The sequence below is a fragment of the Bufo bufo genome, chromosome 8 (genome assembly GCF_905171765.1).
Source record: "Bufo bufo chromosome 8, aBufBuf1.1, whole genome shotgun sequence".
NCBI lineage: Eukaryota > Metazoa > Chordata > Amphibia > Anura > Bufonidae > Bufo > Bufo bufo.
The window spans coordinates 181,059,851-181,082,048 of NC_053396.1; the positions used below are offsets into that span (position 1 = coordinate 181,059,851).

General features: G+C 45.0%; 1 protein-coding gene across 2 annotated transcripts in view; it reads right to left on the minus strand.

Annotated features, from left to right (window-relative positions):
• Positions 1-371: 371 nt before the first annotated feature.
• LTBP4 (latent transforming growth factor beta binding protein 4) overlaps positions 372-22,198 on the minus strand; it is a 98,486-nt gene continuing 76,659 nt past the window's right edge. The window contains exons 15-31 of one of the 2 annotated variants that reach the window (XM_040442020.1): positions 19,864-19,983; positions 18,940-19,065; positions 16,869-16,994; positions 16,623-16,745; positions 16,396-16,527; positions 16,116-16,244; positions 15,221-15,352; positions 14,940-15,065; positions 12,900-13,043; positions 12,533-12,742; positions 11,634-11,696; positions 9,206-9,334; positions 6,274-6,417; positions 5,985-6,137; positions 2,866-3,381; positions 2,623-2,772; positions 372-1,971 (exon numbers count right to left, since the gene is read on the minus strand). In XM_040442020.1, coding sequence (XP_040297954.1) covers positions 1,823-1,971; positions 2,623-2,772; positions 2,866-3,381; positions 5,985-6,137; positions 6,274-6,417; positions 9,206-9,334; positions 11,634-11,696; positions 12,533-12,742; positions 12,900-13,043; positions 14,940-15,065; positions 15,221-15,352; positions 16,116-16,244; positions 16,396-16,527; positions 16,623-16,745; positions 16,869-16,994; positions 18,940-19,065; positions 19,864-19,983 — 2,672 coding nt within the window. In that variant the 3' untranslated portion in view covers positions 372-1,822. The remainder of the gene's footprint in view (positions 1,972-2,622; positions 2,773-2,865; positions 3,382-5,984; positions 6,138-6,273; positions 6,418-9,205; positions 9,335-11,633; positions 11,697-12,532; positions 12,743-12,899; positions 13,044-14,939; positions 15,066-15,220; positions 15,353-16,115; positions 16,245-16,395; positions 16,528-16,622; positions 16,746-16,868; positions 16,995-18,939; positions 19,066-19,863; positions 19,984-22,198) is intronic. The other variant, XM_040442021.1, reaches the window with a different exon arrangement.

Below are 22,198 nucleotides of genomic sequence, written 5' to 3' on the forward strand. Positions count from 1 at the left end.
GATCTCAATGCATGGATTGTGTTAGCAGCTATTACTGGAGACACATACTGATCCCTAAAACAAAGGCCCCTGAGGCTGCATATTGGATGAGATGGGAGCAATCCGCGGCTCATCCATTATGTATTTATGACATGGGTTATATCTCTTATCCAAAAAACATTGCGGGGTGCATTCATGGTTGGCCTATCATTGAAATCCCCTCATGTATTTGCTATGGCAAAACCATTATCGAGAAAGCCCTAGCTGAGACTGTACAGTCATTTTTGTATTTGAGCTAAGACAGAGAACAATTTTTTCCACTTATTACAGATCTTATGCTTCACGGTGGAAGACCATGGGGCACATTTACTATAGTGTCTCTTATTTTTTCAGTCGCATTTACTACTGAAATCGCACCTGTTTTGGAGGCTTTTGCTCCTTATTTGACTATTGTGGTCATTTAGACTAATTCTGAAGTTTTTTAACTTATGCAACTTTTTTCCCACCCATTTATGTAGGTTCACCTTTTTGTGCGCCTGAATTTCTCACAAAAACAGTCTAATTTCTACTCCACGGGTGGCGTACTTTTATTCGTCTGTTTTCAGTGGTGAAGTGCAACTTTTTTTTTGTATTAAAAGTCGCACTTTTCTGAGGACATGCCACTTTTCTCCGCGAAAATTCAACTTTTTTCATGTGCAAATACAGTAGACCAGCCTAAGTAAATATGAACCTGGCTAACTGAAACCACCAGAGAGCAGCCCAATAAAAATATGCTGAGTCTAATTCATGAACTGCTCTGCGACTTTTAATAAATGCTCGTCAAAAGAAAGAAGACTGAAACACACCTGTCTAATTTTATGGGCAAAAACAGGCGAGCTTGATAAATGTGCCCCCATGTCTCCATCCTTTGCGAATAGATTTCTAAACTTTTTCCACCCCCTGTCTAACTACTTGAAGACAGCTTTTGGCGGGGTTCTGGTTCTCCTTGTGGAGATCCAGCTGGTGTAAAGAGTCTTACAGGCAATGATCCCTGGGAAAAAGGGGTATGCAAATGAGCTCTCCTCCAGAGGGAAGACAACTCTCTCTAGTTACCCGTAGGTGGCACTAGTGAGGAGAGCTAATTTGCAGACCTGAAGACATAAAACAGTGGTTGCTTCTGTTCCCAACATCCTTTAAGAAATAAGCAATTGTGATAAAGTTTTTTAATAGGGACAAGCAAATTGATTCAGACTATTATCTCAATAGCAAAAGTTCTTCGCCTGTGAGGGACTGTCCCCACAGGTGAAGAAGCGCCCACCTGCCATTTGATTGACAGGGCAGGAAAACTCTTCCCAGCCCTGTCAATCTCGCGTCTGCACAGCTGCCCCGAGTAGCGGCGCAAGCGCAGAAGCTCTGCTTCCGTTTCTGGAGCAAACGACTGCCGACGCACCGCTATACTTCCAGGTAGCAGCGTATGAACAGGCGCTGCACAGAAACCAAAGCAGAGCCTCTGAGCTTGCGCCGCTACTTGGAGGAGCAACGCAGGCACGAGATTGACAGGACCCAACAAGATGTCCGGCCCTGTCAGTCAAGCAGAGGGTGGGCACTTCTTCACCGTGGGAATGAGACATATTGATTCGCTCATCCCTAGTTATTAACATAAAACTCTCATGGGTTGCCCACAACTGACTGCACTAAAAAGACCATTAAACATTTGGCAATATATACAGAAAAATAAATATCTTCCTACTGTCTTTCACGCAAGCTCCCCCCCCCACCCCCCTCATTCCACACACAGCGACGTGGACATAGACTCGCCATCGCAGGAAGTCTTTGGTTCTTCATGGAATCGACTGTGGGTAATTTATTCCTGGGAAGGGACACAGTAGTTGTGTTGTCGAGACAGGACGTAGCCACGGGGACAGGTGCACTCATAGGACCCATCAGTGTTATGGCACTGCCCATTCAGACACAGCAGAGAGAGATCCTCAGCTTCATCACATTCATTTATATCTAGAGGAAGACGGAACAAGAGCACTTTAAGGAGTTGTCCCAAGAAAAAAACAGCACCTGGATCTGAATACTTTTCTAATTGCATGTAATTAAAATTGTATTATTGCCACTGAGCTATTCATTAAAATACATCTGTATAGCGCCACCTGCTGTTTGTTCTTTTTCTAATTTCTCTGTCCACCTCACTGAGGTGGATGCACATGCTCAGTTCCATCCTTCAACTGTAACCAGCTGAGCTTTTAGCTTGAAATTAATGTATCAGAGAAATTGGAGCAGTGAATGGGGAGATCTCTGGATTTATGTGAGGTGCAGGACTGGTTCTAGCTTCGTTAGAAAGAGATTGTCATGTACTATATGATGTCTGGTTTTCATTTCTTACATTAATCATGGGATAACCCTTCTTCAGGATACAGAATTATGGATCCTCACGGTATCATTTCCCACCCTCATTAGGACCAGCGACAGTGAAGGCAGAGAAAATTGCTGAAATGTGCAGAATGTTTTGTCCACCCCGTACCAAGCATCGTTAATTGAGCTGAAGATAAACATACTCTTCCCTGCCTTTGAAGTGAAGCTTTCTGCTAAGGAACCTCTAAATTGGGGTTTAGGGAACTACTGGGTTCTACAGAATCCTGACATGAAAACACTTACCAACACATGCCATTCTTGTGATGTCCAACCTGTAACCATCATAACAGTCACAAGTATAACCTTCTGGGACTCTAATACATCGACCATTTTCACAACCATTGAGGATCCCACACTCTTCGGCTTGGAGACCTTCAAACTGCTCATATCGGTCTGCAGGGAACAAATTAATATTGTAAAAGCATATCTAATATCATCGCATGCATAGAGGCCCATTAAGCCTACGTGAAAAGTGCTGTATTTTACCATCATATGCTTCCCTCAGCCCCCCTCTCCAACTTGGAAAGCCATCTGAATCAAGTCCTCCAGGCCTCCGTGGCTGTGTCCTTCGTCCATCCTCTAATCCAACCCCAGCAGAGCCAGGACTTCTTGGTCTGGTACGTGGTGGAGATGGTCGCAGTCTGGGATCATAAGGAGTTTCTGGTCTTCGGAAAGGTAGTCTTGACTCATCTAAACCTGTGTCTGGATATGAAATATCAGACTCAAAGTCTGGAGACTCAAAAGGTGGGAGGCTGTACACAGAGTCTCGAGGACCATAGGGAGGCTGTGGACGGGATCCAAACCCTACTCCAGGAGGTGCAGGGTAGGCTTCATATCCAGGTCTGACTATTCCAGGAGCAGGGTTCGCAAAAGCATCAGCTCCATATGGGACTCCATAACCTTGACCATATTCTGGTCCATATTCATACGGATCAGGAGCAGGAGGTGCTGGATTTCCATATCCTGGAGATCTGAAGTCACTGCAGAGAGCCTCAAAATCATCTAAAAGAAAAAAGAAGTTATCAGACATGTATTATTAGACTGATAAATAGTTTAGATGGCATCTATTTGGCTACATCAACAGATTAACCAGAGGTACTGGTTCTTATTGAAGAGATCCAGCTGGTATGGAGTCTTTACACGCAATGTTCTATGGGAAAAGTATGCATATTAGCTATCCTTCAGAAAAAGGAAAAATGTTTCTCTAGCGCCGTCTATTGGAAGTACCTACCCTGTAAAGTCAATGTCTGACCCATAGAAGAGCATTGAAACTTGACTTGAAATTTAGCTAAGCCAGATTTTTCTCTAAAAGAAAGAGACACTCATTTCTTTCAGGCCACCGCTGTGCAAGGTGTAGCTGATACACCAAAAGGAAGTCAAAGACAAAAAGATAATGGAGCAAACAGTTCTCAGTCTCTCAGTTATTCACTGGGAGGTACCACACTTGATGCTTTCAACTCAGCAGAGGGACAGTGCTTTCACACAGAATAATAATAACCGACTCTCTAGAGAATCGTGTTGAGGAGCCCAGAGTAATAAAGTAGTATGCACAAGGCAAAGAAACTATGCCACAAGTCCCCTGCCAAGGCTCAATTAACAATGTCTTTTTCAGTTGGGTTATCCACTCCTACAAATGGGCAGAGCAGTTTCCAGTCCTACTGTGGTCCCGCTCTCTTAATGGGACAGCTGCCTCCTCAAGGTAAACAAGGGAAGAATTACCCACCAGTTGATTGAAGAGAGTAATTAGCAGTGCTTGTCCAGCAGGTCTAGGGTTGCACCTACGGCTCTTGATGCAGTACCACCACTTTACTCAGTCTCTCTATCAGTGGTCATCTCAATAATGGCTTGGATTGGACATGTCTTCTCTTGGCTGTGCACTCACTACTTAGTTTCCTTAGTAGTTTGGAGGTCTGCACAGCCAAAGCACTCGGTTTGGCTGTATTGGCCCTGCGACACCTTGGGAAAATTTGCAATGCCTTTATACTGAACGCCAAAGTAAATACCAGATACCACCATTGAGATGAAGTGCGGTGTGGTTTCTGATGTTCAACCACACTGACGCCCACCCCCAATGCGAGCCACTGGTATGCTGCACGTGATACTGGCCAACCACTGATTTATCAAAACAATATACAATATCGCACTGCTGAGATATCCAGTAGGTCAATGGTCCTCCATCTCTACCTCACACACTATCCACAAACCCAAATCACACTTGAAGTGAGCAAAAGTAGGATGCAAAAAAAAGACCCCCTTAATTGCTAACCTCTACTATATCAGTGCACACAGTGCAAACAAATGTCAAAAACTTTGGAAGCTTGACCTACTTGAAGAGGATGCACGCATAGTGCATACAGTACATCCAAACATTTTTGGCACCACTCCCCTTACTTAAAAGGTCCTTAAGTCCCACCCAATGAACGTTGCAGCACATGTCTCAGTGTTCCACGTTCCTAGTGTCAGCACATGCTAGAACCTGCGACAGATGAACTTTTTGGAAATGGCAGCTGGGAGTGTAGCTCCCACCATCATTCCAGTTAAAGGGGTTGTCCCACAAATAATATTCTGCAGTTTTCAAACCAGCACCTGGATCTGAAAACTTTGCATCCGATAAAAATTTTGTATAGCCACTGAGTTATTCAATGAACTGTATCTGTACAGCGCCACCTGCTGTTTGTTTCTTTTCTTATGTCTTTGTCCTGCTCACTGAGAAGGCCGCACATGCTCAGTTTTATCCTTCAACTGCCTCCTGAGCTGTGATAGGGAGAGAGCTGCAACAGAAAGTACACGCCCCCTGAGCTGTAGCAGAGAGGACACTCCCCTTGAGCTGCCAGCTTGATATAAATCTAGCAGAGCAATGAATGTGAAAATCTCTGGATCCATCTGAAGTACAGGGCTGGTTCCAGCTGTGTTAGAAAGAGATCTACTATACGTCTGATTTATATTTTTTATGTTAATCATGGGATAACCCCTTTAACATGATCAGGAAGGAGGAGGTGTCCTAAAACAGCCACCCAGGTTAACCCTTTAGGCTCCATTCACACGTCCGCAAATGGGTCCGCATCCGTTCCGCAATTTTGCGGAACGGGTGCGGACCCAATAATTTTCTATGGGGACGGAATGGATGCGGACCGCACACAGTGTGCTGTCAGCATCCGCATTTGCGGAGCGCGGCCCGGATCTTCAGGTCCGCAGCTCCGCAAAAGATAGAACATGTCCTATTCTTGTCCGCAGCTTGCGGACAAGAATAGGCATTTCTATAGGGGTGTCGGGCGGGTGTGTTGCGGATCCGCAACACCCCACGGACGTGTGAATGGAGCCTTACTCAAAAGGCAAGCACCCATAAACAAACCTATTATCCTTTTTTGGGGATTACAATAAAGAAAATGTAGTGTAATCACCTACAGGACAAAAACAGAGCACATACTGTAAAACCACAAGAAACACAAAAAAAGGCTCATTTTCCCCGGGCCACACCCTTACACCTCCGCCACTAATATCCTACAAGAAGTTGCTCAAATTTTACAGCAGCGTTGATGGTCAAATCTGGTTGGATGGGAATGAAAAGTCATAAATTACTATTTTTCTTGTATTCTCACACGTACCAGAGTCTCTGGACGGGCAAAGAGCGCAATTCATGCCCCAGGCTTCTCCATAGAGGCAGCAGCATTCTGTGTACGTTGTCTGCGCCTCCATTAGAGGGCGCTTACACAGCAGATCTGATCCGACTGTTCGCCAGCACACGCCTATAGTGTTTTCTAAGGGAGAAAAGTGCAATTATTACTACAATTAATATCAGCAGCAATGTAGCAATAGAAAACCCAGGCATAGCAGAGGGATCTCCCATAGGAGACTACTATGGATGAGGATAACTGCTTATAACTTTTTGCTCACCTATAGACTGGCTTGTGTTAGTGATGCATCTCCTCAGTGACGTGTCAAGCACCAGCGGGGGACTACACGTGCAGAAATAGGATCCGACTGTATTTATACAACTGCCGTCTTCACATACGTCTTCATCCTGACATTCATCATTATCTAGAGATAAAAAGAAATGTCTGAAAGTCACCGTAACCACAAAGGGGGTAAAGAAGAAAGTGCGCTGTATCGGACAAGCAGAATGTTTTTGCCTGTCTTGTCTGTGGAGTAGGCATTGCAACAAATTTATGAAGTGTTTGCGCCATTTTTAGTGTAGGTTCCGCCATGCCTGGCTGGTGATATTTACTAAGAGGAGGACAGATGCTTTGTGTGCGGAGCTACATTTTAGCCAGATTTATCATTGTGAATTTTTGCAAAAAGTGCCAAGTGTCTCCAGTTTCCTGGTGGCGTACAAACTGATGGAAACACCGTGTCATTCGCCTAACAAATTTAAGCCCTTCCTGATGGAGCGTTTTTTTTCTTCACATAGCCATATGAGGGCTTGTCTTTTGCAGGACAAGTTGTACTTTCTAATGACACCATTTAACATGGCATACAGTGTAGTGGGAAGCTGTAATAAAAATCCAAATGGAGTAGAAATGGCACAAAAACATTACTCCTCCACAGTTTTTTTTTTTCCATTCTTTTTTTTATTATAATCCGTAAAAAAAAAATGCTGTAGAAATAAAGCATGTCATTACAACATCTTCAGCTATAACTGTGTCATATGATCTTCCTAGTCTCAAGATGAATTTTTATATTTTTTATTCTCCCTATAACCTAAACATATGCTCATGTCCGGAGTAATAAGAATAATCCTAAACTGGCCTTATTAAACTTCACTGTGGCTCAATTTGCCCAAAAAACAGTTTTTTATAACCTGTCAATCACTCACTTAAGGTGCCCAAGGGGAAGCCGCTGCCAGGAGTCCGCGGCGCATCAGGCTGAGCCTAGTGGGCAGGCGCGGGATCTGGCAGAGGGACGGGTAGGATTGCGGAGGCGGCGCTGAGCTGTAGAAGGCGGCGTAGAAGACAGCGAAGGCGGCGCTGGGCACCGGACGGCGAGGGGTGCAGCCGGGCACCCTGTATTAACGGACCTCCCCTTGGGCACCTTAAGTGAGTGATTGACAGGTTATAAAAACCTGTTTTTTGGGAAAATTGAGCCACAGTGAAGTTTAATAAGGCCAGTTTAGGATTATTCTTATTACTCCGGACATGAGCATATGTTTAGATTATAGGGGTAAAATCTCATGACAGAATCCCTTTAACCTCCCCCCAACCCCCACAACGTCCACAGTTTTATGGGATTTGTTTTTACGGCATTCACTAAGAGGTAAAAACCTCTTCATTCTCCAGGTCAGTACAATTGCAACAATACCACATAGGTATATTTTTTTTGCGTTTTTAATACTGAAAAAAAATTGAAACTTTGGAAAAAATTACTTTTTCTTTTTATCACCATATTTTGACCCCCAGAACTTTTTAGTTACGTCTAAAGAACTATGTGAGGGCTCATTTTTTTTGTGGGGTGATCTGTACTTTTCAGTGATACCATTTTGGGGTGTATATGAATTTTTGATCACTTTTTATTTTTTGGGGGATTGGCTACTTAGAATTCTTTTCCCATTACACTGCTCACCATATGGGAGAAGTATATGGTGGGCTCCAGGAGAAGTATATGGTGGGCTCAGCGTGCATGTTGGTACTTGCATCCCTGGATCCGATGAAAGCTGTAATGGCACCGGACGGGGTTAAAAGCAGAGTGTGCTTGGCGTGCACGCTGACTTGCATTCCCTGGATTTTGTGTGGCTGTCATGGCCCATGAACAGGTGGGAACTAGCGTTAGGGACCACTCCATAGAGGCGACCTTAACGTGGTGAGTGGCTTATTATGCTTTGGCCAAAATGTACACCAATGTCTCATCCAGCATGGAGGGCAGAATACTGGATATAGAGTGCGATCACATTTGTATTCTCCGTTTATATATTAGATTTATATTTTAATAGTACAGGTATTTTCTGCCACAGAGCTGCCAATGGTGTTTTTTTTTTTCTTTTGTTTACGGTATTTGAATTTTGGGGAAAGGGGGGTGATTTGAATTTATATATATATATATTATTTTTTTTCTAATTTTTTTTTAACTAGGTTTTTTTTCACCCTAGGTGACTATAGCATGCAATCAATAGATTGCAATTTGTATAACGTAAACCATTACAACAGGGATGGCCAACTAACTCGTGCTTTCCTGCTGTTGCAAAACTACAACTACTAGCATGCCCGGACTGCCTACAGCAGGATATGGTGGGAGTTGTAGTTTTACAACAGCTGGGCAGCCACAGTTTGGCCACCCCTGCATTACAATAAACAAAGATCAGTATATTCCAATGCAGTGCTGCCACCTGCAGGCCTGTACTTGGCACTGGCCTATCACCGCAGTGTAACAGATTCCCCGATCTCAGCGAGGGGCGGCTGTTACAAGCAAGAAAGCGCGCGGATCCAGCATTTTCTCCCGTTTGACTATGGCATCTGAGGGGTTAAATGTATGCGATTGCCATTTTTGACGGTCGCAGACATTAGCCCCTGGTGTCGGCTGTGTGAAACAGACCAGATATGGTGCTGTTTCTGGAAATTCTGGGTACTCTGCAATACCAGCCAACAGCTTGTGAACCAGAGTGGCGCTGTTTCTCAAATAGAGCAGACCTTATTATATTGATCACGTCTCTTTCAGAATCATGGGAAAGACAGTACTGGGAAAACCAAATTCAATACGGCTTCCAGAACCTGAGTTCTGCCGATGGTTCTGTTGGGCAGTGATGGAATTTCAGTCACATGCCGATAAATAGAATATATACATGTATGCGCCTGCTGAAGGGCCCAGTCATGTTTGGCCTCATGCTTGTGAACCTTACCTACACACTCCATTTGATGGACGTCATAGTAGTAGCCATTAGAGCAGTAGCAGGCAAACAGCGGATCCTTATTAAGACACACACCTCCTTTACACAGTTCTGGCCCAAAGAGCTTGCATTCATCAACATCTTAAAAAGAAATACACGGTAAAATATGTTTTTAGAAGCCAAGTAAAATGAGATAAATACTGGCACCATTACAGCCTGTGCGGCGCTGGAGCAGAGAGGTGTGAACTAGTGAGTATTACTTCTTTTATTGTTTTAACACCATTGGGGACAGTGGGATGCTAATGTCTGTAAAGTGCTGCGGAATATAGTAGCGCTATATAAGTGCATAAAATAAATAAATAAAAGAAACATCTTACTTGTCATTAAGTTATTTTTTATTTTTTTTACAACCCCTTTAAGGCTACTTTCACACCTGCTTTCGGGTGTCCGCTTGTGAGCTCCGTTTGAAGGGGCTCACAAGTGGCCCCGAACGCATCCGTACTGCCCCAATGCATTCTGAGTGGACGCGGATCCGCTCATAATGCATCAGTCTGGCAGCGTTTGTCCTCCGCTCCGCTCAGCAGACGGACACCTGAACGCTGCTTGCAGCGTTCGGGTGTCCGCCTGGCCGTGCGGAGGCGAGCGGATCCGTCCAGACTTACAATGTAAGTCAATGGGGACGGATCCGTTTGAAGATGACACAATATGGCTCAATCTTCAAACGGATCCGTCCCCCATTGACTTTCAATGTAAAGTCTGGACGCATCCGTCTGAAGCTACTTTCACACTTAGAATTTTTTCTAAGCTATAATGCAGACGGATCCAAACGTTCTGAACGGATCCAAACGTCTGCATTATAGGAGCGGATCCGTCTGTGCAGACACCAGACGGATCCGACCTAAACGCTAGTGTGAAAGTAGCCTTAGGCATATCCATAGGATACACCACTCATGTCAGAGCCTGGTGAGTCTGCGGCATCCAGGCTTTGCTGTTTCCGTAACTCTAATAGCAACTTGGCCCATTCTGCTCAGTGATACAATATTTTATTTTGATGGTAAAACATGGCCACATTAAGTTCTGCAGGGCAGGAGACCTTCTTTTCTGCCATAAGCAGTGGCGTAGCTATAGGGGTTGCAGCGGTCGCAATTGCGACGGGCCCCTAAGTCAGGGGGGCCCATTCCTGGGGACTCCAGGAAGTAAAATTCTGCTAATTTGATACTAATTGCCCCAGAAATACTACTAATCAGGCATATGCAAGGGTTAAGACGTAGCTAGGATATTCTTAACATGGTCCTGCACCCCTTGCACCTAGCACCTGGGGCACATGTCCTTCCAGTGCCCCTTAGCTATGTCTCGCAGTGTGTGTCCAGGTAGCTTGGGCACTGAGGTATTAGAATCATTTATCCTGATGTACTGTATTTCAGGAGAGATGGAGTAAAGCGGGCCCCGCAAGTGGTTTTTTATTAAGTGCGGCGGGCCCTCCCTACATTTTGTGTGGCTGCGCTGTGCTTACTTGTCAGCGCGAGACCCGTGACCTCCGCTGCGGGTCTCGCGGGATCACAGCAGCCAGGAATGACTAGCCCACCGGCCGCCTCAGCCCTCAAGTGAGGAGAGCGGAACAAACAAGAGTAGGTAGTCTTCGGCTTCATACGGAGGGGGGACATGAATGATGATCAGTGGTGCCGTGAGGCAGTGTGTCTGAATTCAGAAGGGCCCGGACCGGCCATATGAGGGCAGCAAATAATGAGGAGCCCGGGGGAAAATGAAAATGAAATACTCTGTGGGCAAAAATCTAAATGTATAGAGGGAGTGGGCGGGGGAAAAATGAAATATAGTAAGAGTCTCACTATATTTCATTTTGCCCCCATTCCCTCTATATATTTAAAAAAAATTGCCCACAGAGTATTTCATTTTCATTTTGCCCACTCATTATTTGCTGCCCCTGGCTGCCCTCATATGGCCGGCGCGGGCCCCCCCTTTCTGAATTCAGACTCACTGCCGCACGGCACCACTGATCATCATTCATCTCCCCCCATCCCTCATATGAAGCCAGTGTGTGCCATACATTAAAAAAGAAATAAAAAATACTCTAGTGACTAGAGTATTATATTTTTTTAATGTATGGCTTCATACAGAGGGGGGGTATGCGTAGAGGCAGAGGCAGGGGGAGGGGCAGAGGCTCGCGAGGGGGGCCCCAATTCAAAGTTTGCCCTGGGGACCATAGAACTCTAGTTAAGCCCCTGGCCATAAGGTTCCTGAGCAGGGGTTCACCCTCTTTGATATCCTTATGCCCTAATAGACCATATGGAAAAGGGTTGACTTGAGTGAACAACCCCTTTAATCTCTTTGGTTAATGTTCAGTTTTTCCCCCATATGAATATTAAATATTACCACCACAGTACCCCTGATGCCGCAGTGCAGTGCACCTAATACCACCTACCTTTGCTTCCTTGACCTGATGTGATATAGCCAACTCCCTCAGGACACAGCCTTCGGTATTCAGCTAAAAAAAAATTAGGAAAGAAGATGATCCCTGTTAAAATTACTCTGGCAGTAGAAATATACCAGGGCTGTATCAGGGGTGATGGAGGCCACTGGGCAAATAGTGTGTGTTACTTCCAGCATCTTCAAGTGCCACTGAGCTTTCACAAAACTGTTGATGTGTCATAGCAACATATCAAAGGTCTTTGTCGGTGGTGGTCTGAGTGCTGAGACCCCCACTGATTGCTAGAATTAGGATAGGGACATGCTAAAAAAGAATGTTCTCTCCTCGCTGCAGCAGAAAGAATCGAGATGGGCCCATAGACTTTCTTTTGAGTCCATCTCCCGCAGCAAGGAGAGGGCGCACGTTATATGAGACCAGTGTAGGGGACTACAGCCAACTACATCTCCAGTGCTGAATCAGCGTCGCAGCCCATTGAGTTTCACGATTGGTGAGGGTTGCAGTAGTTGGACCACCACCGGTCATAAATTAATGGCTTATCCTAGTGATATGTCATCAACTTTATAAGATGGGAATACTCCAGGAAGTAAAATTCTGCTCATTTGATGCTAATTGCCCCAGAAATACTACTAATCAGGCATATGCAAGGGTTAAGATGTAGCAGGATAGCATGGTACTGCACCCCTTGCACCTAGCACCTGGGGCACATGTCCTTCCAGTGCCCCTTAGCTATGTCTCACTGTGTGTGTCCAGGTAGCTTTTGGCACTGAGGTATTAGGATCATTTATCCTGATGTACTATATTTCAAGTAAAAAGATATTGTACAAACAACTGTGTCCAACCTGAATCTGAACAAGCCCTTCAAGAAAAATGGTCTACAGGACATTCTTGGTTACCTGATTCCATGCTGGGACATCTCTGGATTTGGCATGCTTGTCCCCATCCTTTGCCAACTGTACAGCAACATTCAACCTGGCTGACATTCCTGGAGAGCACGTTCTCACACACGTTGGAGTCTTCCAAGTTGTAGTAGCATTCATTGAGGCCTGGAGTAGGCACAAATTCCACCCTGGTTAGGGCAGTATTGCTTGGATATGCTGGACGGGCTGAAGTCGAGAAGAGAATAAAAGGAAATTTGACTTCTGAATACAACAAACTGAGGAATGCAAGTTAGAAAAAGATGAAAAGAAATTCTTCTTCTGTTCTCCAAGATTAATTTTACTAATTAATTCTACTATCTCTAGTCCCATGAGAGTCTCTTACCCGCAGAGGGTGTCGGTATACACTTTCCGAACATTGGGTCAAACTCTTCATTGCTGGTAGGACAGATACAGAGGAAGGATCCTTCCACGTTCTCACACAGAGCTGTCCCACATACTCCTTGTAAGGTCTCACACTCATCAACATCTGGAAGAGAGGAAACACCAATGCCTTATAACTCAAGATTCAACATAGTCAGCATGTAAACTACCTTAGAGCAGGATCCAAAATCATGTATAACCATGGGATGTGTCCACCAGGAGGTCTACAGAAACTCTGTACCTCGACTGAAAATGACTTCAGGACAGAAGCCATGAGGATATTACAAGTGCTCTATTCAGGGATGTAAACACAAGCGCTTTTGGGGATGGGTACATACCTGAAGAGAGGGATCACACCAAACCCCAAAACGTATTAACATCTATGAATGACGCACTTGGTATGTCCTCTTGTTCTGAAGTCATTTTCAAGTATTGCCCAGACAGGCATTGGATTCTGTTCGGCCCTTTCTCACGATATATGCTAAATGACCCCAAGTGAATATCCGTGCCTAAGGGCTCTTGCACCGGCCATGTGTGTTCCACATTTTGTGAAACGGAATGTCCTGCCCTCTATAGAACTATGCTATACTTATGCATAAAACGGACAAAAATAGGACATGTTCTACTTTTTTGCGGGGCTGCGGAACAGACATATGGATGCGGACAGCACACGGTTGTGCTGTCCTCATCTTTTGCGGCACCATTGAAGTGAATGGGTCTGATGCAAAAAGCGGATCGGATGTGGACCAAAAATACTTTGTGTGCATGAGCCCTAAGGAAGAGACCTAATTTTTATTTTACCATTGATTATGTGGGACCTACGTTCCCTGCTACGGAACATTATTAGGCCCGGGCTCTGCAGCTGGTTGGTTGCGTGACCATGACATGTGCCGGCCCCCCTTGGGGGAATCATTTTATACCATGTACTCAAACATTTCAACCTGGTTGCAATTATTGTGATTATTGCAAATTGCTTTTCCCCCCTATAGGGAATCATTAAGGTAGTTTTTCCAGTTACTGTCACGCAACCAACCATCACCATAGGCTTAAAATGTAACTGTTGTTTAAGTTTAAGAAGTCTTCTTAGCAAAGATCTAACTAAGCGTTGAGAAGAAGAGTCAGTCTTCAGTGTTTTACTGAGCGCTGAAGAGGACTGTGTAACAAGTCAGGTAGGCAGGCTGAAGGGCTGTGATGGTTAGGGCACATAGAGGGAGACAGGGGCAGAGGAAATGACTTCTTAGCACTCAGTAAAACTCTGAAGACTGAAGACAGACTCTTCTTAGCAACGCTTTACTAAGAAAACTCTGTACACCCTGTTTTCTAGTACAAATAGACATCTTTCCCCAGTTAAGTATATTACAAAAATGTTTAAAGGGGTATTCTTATCTGAGACAATGGGGGCACATAGCCATTGTCTGATAGGTGCGGGTCCCCGCAACTACATCGAGAACGGAGCGGGCAAAGTGGTTGCTGGAGGTCTCCGGTCCAGCCATCACCAAGCGCTCTCCTTCTATGGACCCGAAAGAAATAGCCGAGCACGAGGTGATAGGTGCAGATCCTAGCGATATGCTCCCATTGTCTCAGATGAGAAAACCCCTTTAACATCCCTGCCCCTACACTATATAAAAAAATAAACCGAATGGACGGTTACGCTTTAACCCTTCTTCCCAGTCTTGGGCCTGTTCAGAACGACTGTCAAATATAAGCACAGGTTGTTTCTTCTCCCTTAGGTTAACAGTTTTCTTTTAGCCTGTTTGATCTGTACTAAGATTTAGGGCAAATTCAGACGCGAACGATTTGTTGCAGAAATTTCAGAGGAATCTGTTCCGTAAGTGTGCGTGGGGTTGTTTTTGCACATGGTTTGATGATGGAAAGATTACACTGGAAGATGTCAAATATTAGTGAAGCCTAAGGCTGGCCATAAGAATGAGATACCTGCCGGCCGACAGCTATCTTGCCCAACTCTCCCATACACATGCACGCTCACAATGAAGTCACTCACCCACACAGCGCTGGTCGCCCCTTTCCCCCTCATAGCCCTGGTCACACAGGCATTGGTAGGATCCCACTAGATTGAGGCACAAGGCATGCTCTCCGCAGACAGTCTTATTTAGACACTCGTTGATATCTGACACATGAACACACCCGGGATTAGAATTCACACCAACATCTTTGGCCTTTTTTTTAGTTTTTGATTGCAAGACAGTGAAGCCGCAGTCACACCGCTGTACAGTATATTAACTCTTTCAGCCTAGCAGATTTATAGACAGCATGGGCTCTCACCAGTACAGTCTCCAGATGGAGAAAGCTGATACCCGGGCTCACAGTCAGTTATACATTTGTAGGATCCTGGTGTATTCTGGCATCGCATCGATCCACAGATTGAATCTCCATATTCTAGACACTCATCTATGTCTATAAAAAGGGCAAAAAAAACATGAGTTTATAGTCTACGTACACACATTGCTTAAAGGGGTTGTCCCATCTGGACATTTACGGCATATGGATAGGATATGCCATAAATGTCAGATTGGTGTGGGTCCCATCTCTGGGACTCACTCCTACCTCCGGAATGGGGCCCCAAAGTGAACGGAGAGCACTCCATACATGTGCAGTTTCCTCTCCATTTACAGCTATAGGACTTACAAAAATGGCAGAGCCTGGGCGCTTGGATATTTTTGAAAATTCTGTAGCAGTGAATGGACGGTGACAGTTTGAGGCCCCATTCTGGAGATAGGAGTCCCAGAGATGGGTGCTGCACCTGTCTGACATTCATGGCATATTCTATCAATATGCTATAAATGTCCCAACTGGGAATACTCATTTCATTAAAGAACATAATGGATATGAGTGAGCAACAATTAAAAGGGTTTTCTGACAGTTTTATACTGGAGACATGTCCTCAGGATAGATCAGTATCTGATCATTGCTGGTCCTCCGGCACGGAGGTTGCTGATCCCTGATATAGACATTAATTACCCGCAGAAGAAATGTAGAATAATCAGTCCTAACGTGGCGAAAAAAGAAGACAGATCGGAGAACATTTGGAGAGAAGGTGGAAAGTGAGATGTAGGAGTTAAGGGTACTTGAAGTGGAAAAGGGAGTTATGGGAGGACCCTAAGCTGACAATTTATTTGGCTCCCTGTGGACTACTTCAGTAGTCGGCCATGTAACATACCTACACAGTGCTGACCCTCACTGGACATCTCATGACCCCAGTTGCAGGTACATCGGTAGGAGCCAATAAGGTTCTCACACACAGCGTTGTCTCCACAGATTGTCGAGTTATTAGCACACTCGTTAATATCTATAGAAAGAAGAACACAATCGTTATATTAGAATATCTAATATAATATAATGGCTTTCTGACTGGTTACTATAGTTTACAGCTCCATTTGCAAAGGTCTATTGCATCCATTGAAATGTCTAACGGAGGTGAAGCAGACATGTACTCTTACCCGCACAGTCACCAGAGGCTGTTACTCTATATCCGCTATCACAGGAGGCAATGCACCTATAGGACCCAAGTGTATTTTCACAGGTTTGTGTACCGCAGATGGCTGCTCCTCGCTCCTGGCATTCATCGATATCTGGTGAGGACAATATTTCGTGGTATGGTTAGGTAACAGGACATCTATTTGGTAACCTGTTGATCCTTCTGGGATGATCACCCATCTCATCTCACCTATACACCTGGTGTTGTCAGGAGTGGCTCTTAAACCAGTAGGACATAGACACTGGAAGGACCCCAGGGTGTTGGTGCAGCGTCCTCCTTGGCAGAAGGTGCCTGTCTGACATTCATCCTTGTCTTTTGAGAATACATGAAAATACGTAAGGAACCAAAATATGAAAAGTTTCTAGTTCTGACTGCGTATACCTGTCACATGTTAGTGGGTGGTTGTACGTATTTTACATTTATGGCCAAACTTACCAACACATGATGAACCATCAAGAGCAGTAACATAGCCCTCTGCGCACACGCATCTGTAAGAGCCTTCTGTATTCTGGCACTCACCACGTGGGAAGCAGTAGTCTCCTTCTAGACACTCATTGATATCTGCAGTAGATAAAGTGTGTGGTGATTGCACCATACCCAAGATTTAAGGGTTCAGCTCCACGGTGCAACTGGCAACGTAGGGCCAAGCCATGCCCACCCACAGCAGCCAGTGGCCACAAAACTTTACTGCAAAATCGTGTAGCCATTGGTTGCCACGGGGGGACGTGGCTTGGCCACATGCAGCTAGCCGCACCCAGGGGCGGACTGGGAACTTAAAGAGGACCTTTCATGCGATTTTATTAAGGGAGATATATACCTGTACTTGCTGATGCTGCCACCCTGCTTGATTTTTTAAAATATGCCTCCTATGCCCGCCAGATTTCTCCCGCTAAGTATGCTAATACTGAGCATCGGAGCAGTGGGGAGGAGACGCAGTCTTTCTCCGTGGGCGTCTCCTTCTCCCCTGGCTGTAGCGTTGTCCAATCACAGCGCAGAGAGAAAAAAAACTTTCTGGCTGTGACGCTCTGCGCTGCGATTGGACAGCGCTACAGCCAGTGGAGGAGATGCCCACGGAGAAAGACTGCGTCTCCTCCTATTAGCATACTGAGCGGGAGAAATCCGGCGGGCATAGGAGGCATATTTTAAAAAATCAAGCAGGGTGGCAGCATCAGCAGGGGGTACCCCGCAAGTACAGGTATATATCTCCCTTAATAAAATCGCATGAAAGGTCCTCTTTAAAGTGGCCCTACAAAAAATAAAAAAAAGTAGCCCCATTTTGTAGGCAGGTCCAAATTAGAAGAAGACAGGCCAACACAAGTAGGGGGGCGGGCGTGTCAACAATACCATAGTGAAAAATACCATCCCAGCAGAACTAAATAACAGTGTAGCACAATATATTGCCCCAAAAGCTGTCCCTCTGTGATGGCCATCAATAGCTGCCATCTTCTGTCCTTCTCCAGTTGTCTATGGAGCAGGGAGCTTAGGAGGTGAGATGTGGCCACAGCAGTTGAATTCAGAAGGACATGTGCGGTCACTGGCCGGGTACCTGAGTACCTCATTCTCACAGCATTAGTTACTACTGAGAGCTCATTATGTAACTGGTCAGCGGCAGAGAGGAGGACTTGGATGGCCTCCTGGGGCATCGGCCCACTGGGAAATTTCCCTGTAGGGTCTATGGCCAATCTGCCCCTGGCCGCACTGCGGGCTCATACCCTTACAGTTATTAATCCACTCAACAGAATTTCCATTTCATAGGTGGTCTGTCCGTAGAATAGGACATCAAAGTTTTTAATTGCTGGGGATATGACCTCTGGGGCCCCTTCCGATCAGCACAGTAACAGAGGCTGGTTTGTACAGGCATCTGTGTCCTGTGTTCCATCTCATCCCATTCAAGTGCATTTATATTACCCCTCTGTAATTCGGGTGGCTGCACCGGTAATAGAGCTCACCTCATAAGGCCCCATTCACACATCCGCAATTTCGTTCCGCATTTTGCGGAACGGAATTGCGGACCCATTCATTTCTGTGGGGCTGCACGATGTGCGGCCCGGCTCCGGAAATGCGGACCCGCACTTCCGGGTCCGCATTTCCGTTCCCCGAAAAAAATAGAACATGTCCTATTCTTGTCCGCAATTGCGGAAAAGAATAGGCATATTCTATTAGTGCCGGCGATGTGCGGAACGCACATTGCCGGTGTCTGTGTTTTGCGGATCCGTTACGGACGTGTGAATGGGGCCTTAGCCATTACACCTGTTTAAACAATTAATCGGATGTGGCTCTCGCTTCAGCACCACACTCCCTTTACTGCAATGTTACCCATTGATCGGAAAAATGATAAATTATTAAAGGGGTTGTTCAGGATTTTTATACTGATGTCCTATCCTCAGGATAATTCACCAATATCTGAATGGTGGGGATCTTACTCCTATTTTCGTGCAGCTTTGGGAGCCTTCCCGGGTGAAACAGCAAAGACCGATAGCAGATAGACAAGGTGAAAGCCACTGACCTGTGCACTGCGTTCTGTCACTGCTCAGTCTGAATCCAGGCGCACATTCACACTGGTAAGAGCCATCAGTGTTGATACACTTTCCATTAGGTCCACATGAAGACTCAGTCAGACACTCATTGATATCTAGACAGAAGGGCGGACATGGATTAATACATTGCCTTCTCATTTTTATATTATTTAATTGCTTTTTAGTGGTGTAGAGTTTTTTTTTTTTGCTTTTGGTTAATATCTACTGCTGAATTTTCAGTGTCTGGCACAAATATACATTGGATGCCACCATTCTGAACTGAACTTTGGGCTGCTTCTTCTCTAGTACACTCCTAGTCAGTACAGACCATTATGGTGAGCTAATTGCATATAGATTTTTAAAGCAAGTATTGAATTCGATGGGAGCTGTTAAAATCTGTATCACTGAGCTCCCCTTACACTATGATATATGACAGATTTGCCACTATGTTGTGGGAATGTTAAAGGGGTTGTCTCACTTCAGCAAATGGTGTTTATGGTGTTTGTCATGTAGAGAAACTTGATACAAGGCTCTTACTAATGTATTGTGATTATCCATATTGCTTCCTTTGCTGGCTGGATAGATTTTTCCATCACATTATACACTGCTCGTATCCATGTTTACGACCACCCTGCAATCCATCAGCGGTGGTCGTGCTTGCACACAATAGGAAAAAGCATCGGCCTCTCTGGTGTCCGAGACCGTGGGAGTGCACATAGGCAAACATGCGCAGCAGATCCCCATCCCCCCTGGAAACGAGCAGTGTATAATGCGATGGAAAAATGAATCCAGCCAGCAAAAGAGGCAATATGGACAATCACAATACATTAGTAAGTGGCTTGTATTAACTTTCTCTATGTGATAAATGCCAAAGGGTAATGTGCACAAAAATGACCTTACAGTAAAACACCCACCCACACAGCGGCGGTTCTGGAGCCTGTATCCGGCGTGGCACTGTCTGCATTGGAAGGACCCTGGGGTGTTGACACACTCTTGACCTGCACAGGCTCCAGGATTTTCACACTCATTAATGTCTGTAAAGAGGAAACAGAATATTACACTGATGATTACTGTATAATATGGTCTGTTCTTCTATGCAGAGGGATACAGTCAAAATAGGTATACTTTATGAGGGTTCTTTACTAACAGAAATACGTCTATATTAGGCATATTTCTGGCACAGATTTCGGCACAAAGGTTCTTTGCATGGCAATCTGCGACTTTTCACTGCTCGCGCCCGATCTACAAAAGTGTGCGGGGAAAGTGGACGGGCAGGTAGGCCCGTTTTGTTTAGCATTTTCTACTCCTGTTTTAGGTGCAGAAAATGGTCTAAACCTACGCCAGTAAGGGAGCTGGTGTAGATTTAGAAGCAGCAGTGGATCTGCCGAAGCTATGTAGAGGCTGGCGCCTCTACATAACATTGTCAGATCCACAGCCAGCGCAGGGCCTAAAATGCCAGTCTTAATAAATAAATGACCCCCTATGTGCAGATCTCTTGGCTAAGTATTCCACTTTCTGTACTATGGCATATGTTGCAGTCTTTTGGTCAGAAGGATACGTCAGAAAATTCAACTGGAAGGCTCAAAAGGGTGGGATTGCACTGCCCAATGTTTGGGCAGTGTGGGCGCCGATGGATCATCCATTGGCGCTCATTTGCACTGGAGTGATTACATGCAAACTAAATTCGTTCCTCCCTCATTCTCCGTTCATTATGATCCCTGATCACACAGGAAGATGTGCTGTCGATAATTGTGCATCCTGATGAAAGATACCCATCAGCCAATTAACAAGTATTTGCTCGTTGATCGGCTGATCAGCTGCTCGATTATACGAGCAAATTATCCTGAACGAGCGTTTCTTTGTTCCCGATAATTTGCCCGATTCGGCTAATAGGGGCTTACAGAGGACCTTTCATAAGATTATGTGTAACAAACTGGTATGTTTATCAGATGCGGTGCGGCCCCTACAGATGTAAGCACACCCCTCCATTCCGCCACTGTGCCCCCCTTGTTTTTGCCACCTGATATGTTAATTTAGACCATTGATACAGAGAGGAGGAGACATTTGGTTTTCTCAATGGACGCCTCCTTCTCTCTGGCTGTGACGCCATCCAATTACAGAGAATCACGTCACAGCCAGGGAGAAGGTGGGCTGTTTTTTGTCCCTGGCTGTGACGTGGTCCTCTACGATTGGACAGCGTCACAGCCAAGGAAAAGGAGACGTCCATTGAGCAAACCAAATGTCTCCTCCTCTCTGCATCAATGGTCTAAATCAGGCATGCTCAAACTGCGGCCCTCCAGCTGTTGCAAAATTACAACTCCCAGCATGCCTGAACAGCCTACAGCTATTAGCCTACAGCAGGGCATTGTGGGAGTTGTAGTTTTACAACAGCTGGAGGGCCGCAGGTTGAGCATGCCCGTTCTAAATTAACATATCAGGCACGAAAAAGTGCAGCCCATACAGATGTAAGCACTATCTGGTAGGCATACCAGTTTGTAACACATAATCCCATGAAAGGTCATCTTTAAGAGTATACTACCAGGTTCAAGATCTTGTAAGGTATGTCCAAAATAGGCACTCCATAAAACCTAAACTAATCCACATTACATGTCCAGCTTTAACAATACAGAAGGATAACTGTGGTAATAGGAAAGTTAAACTCATGGCAATTCTACTTAACCGCCAGTAGATGGCAGCAGAGTGTTTAAAGCCTGAATGACATAGTACTGCCAATTAGCAATGTAGGAATTTAAAACACAGATCTTTGGTTCCTGGAGGACAGAATATCTTGTTACTATTCTGTCCCTCAGACTGAAGGTCATATATTTGTCATTGCAGGTAAGAGAACACACATTAAGGGCAATAAACAGGGTAAAATGATTTAATGCACATCCCTGTAATCAGCTAAGGCTGCTGGTGATGCAGTGTGAGTAGATAACCCTGCACAAATGTTAGTGAAGTAAACTGATGTGACACCTGGCACTATTGTATAGTGAATACGGCTGTGGTAGGAGTTGATGTTAATATATATGGGTATACTGCACTGTTTGCTTACTGTGACGCAGGTTCAGTAATAACAGAGCTGCACATGATAATGGATCATCTCTTATAAGAATGTTATAGCTGAATATGTGAATGTCAGGATTGAATAGATAGATGTGTATTAATCTATAGGGACAGAATATCTTGTTACTATTCTGCCTCTTAGACTGAAGGTCATGTATTTATCATTGCAGAAAAATGTTCAAT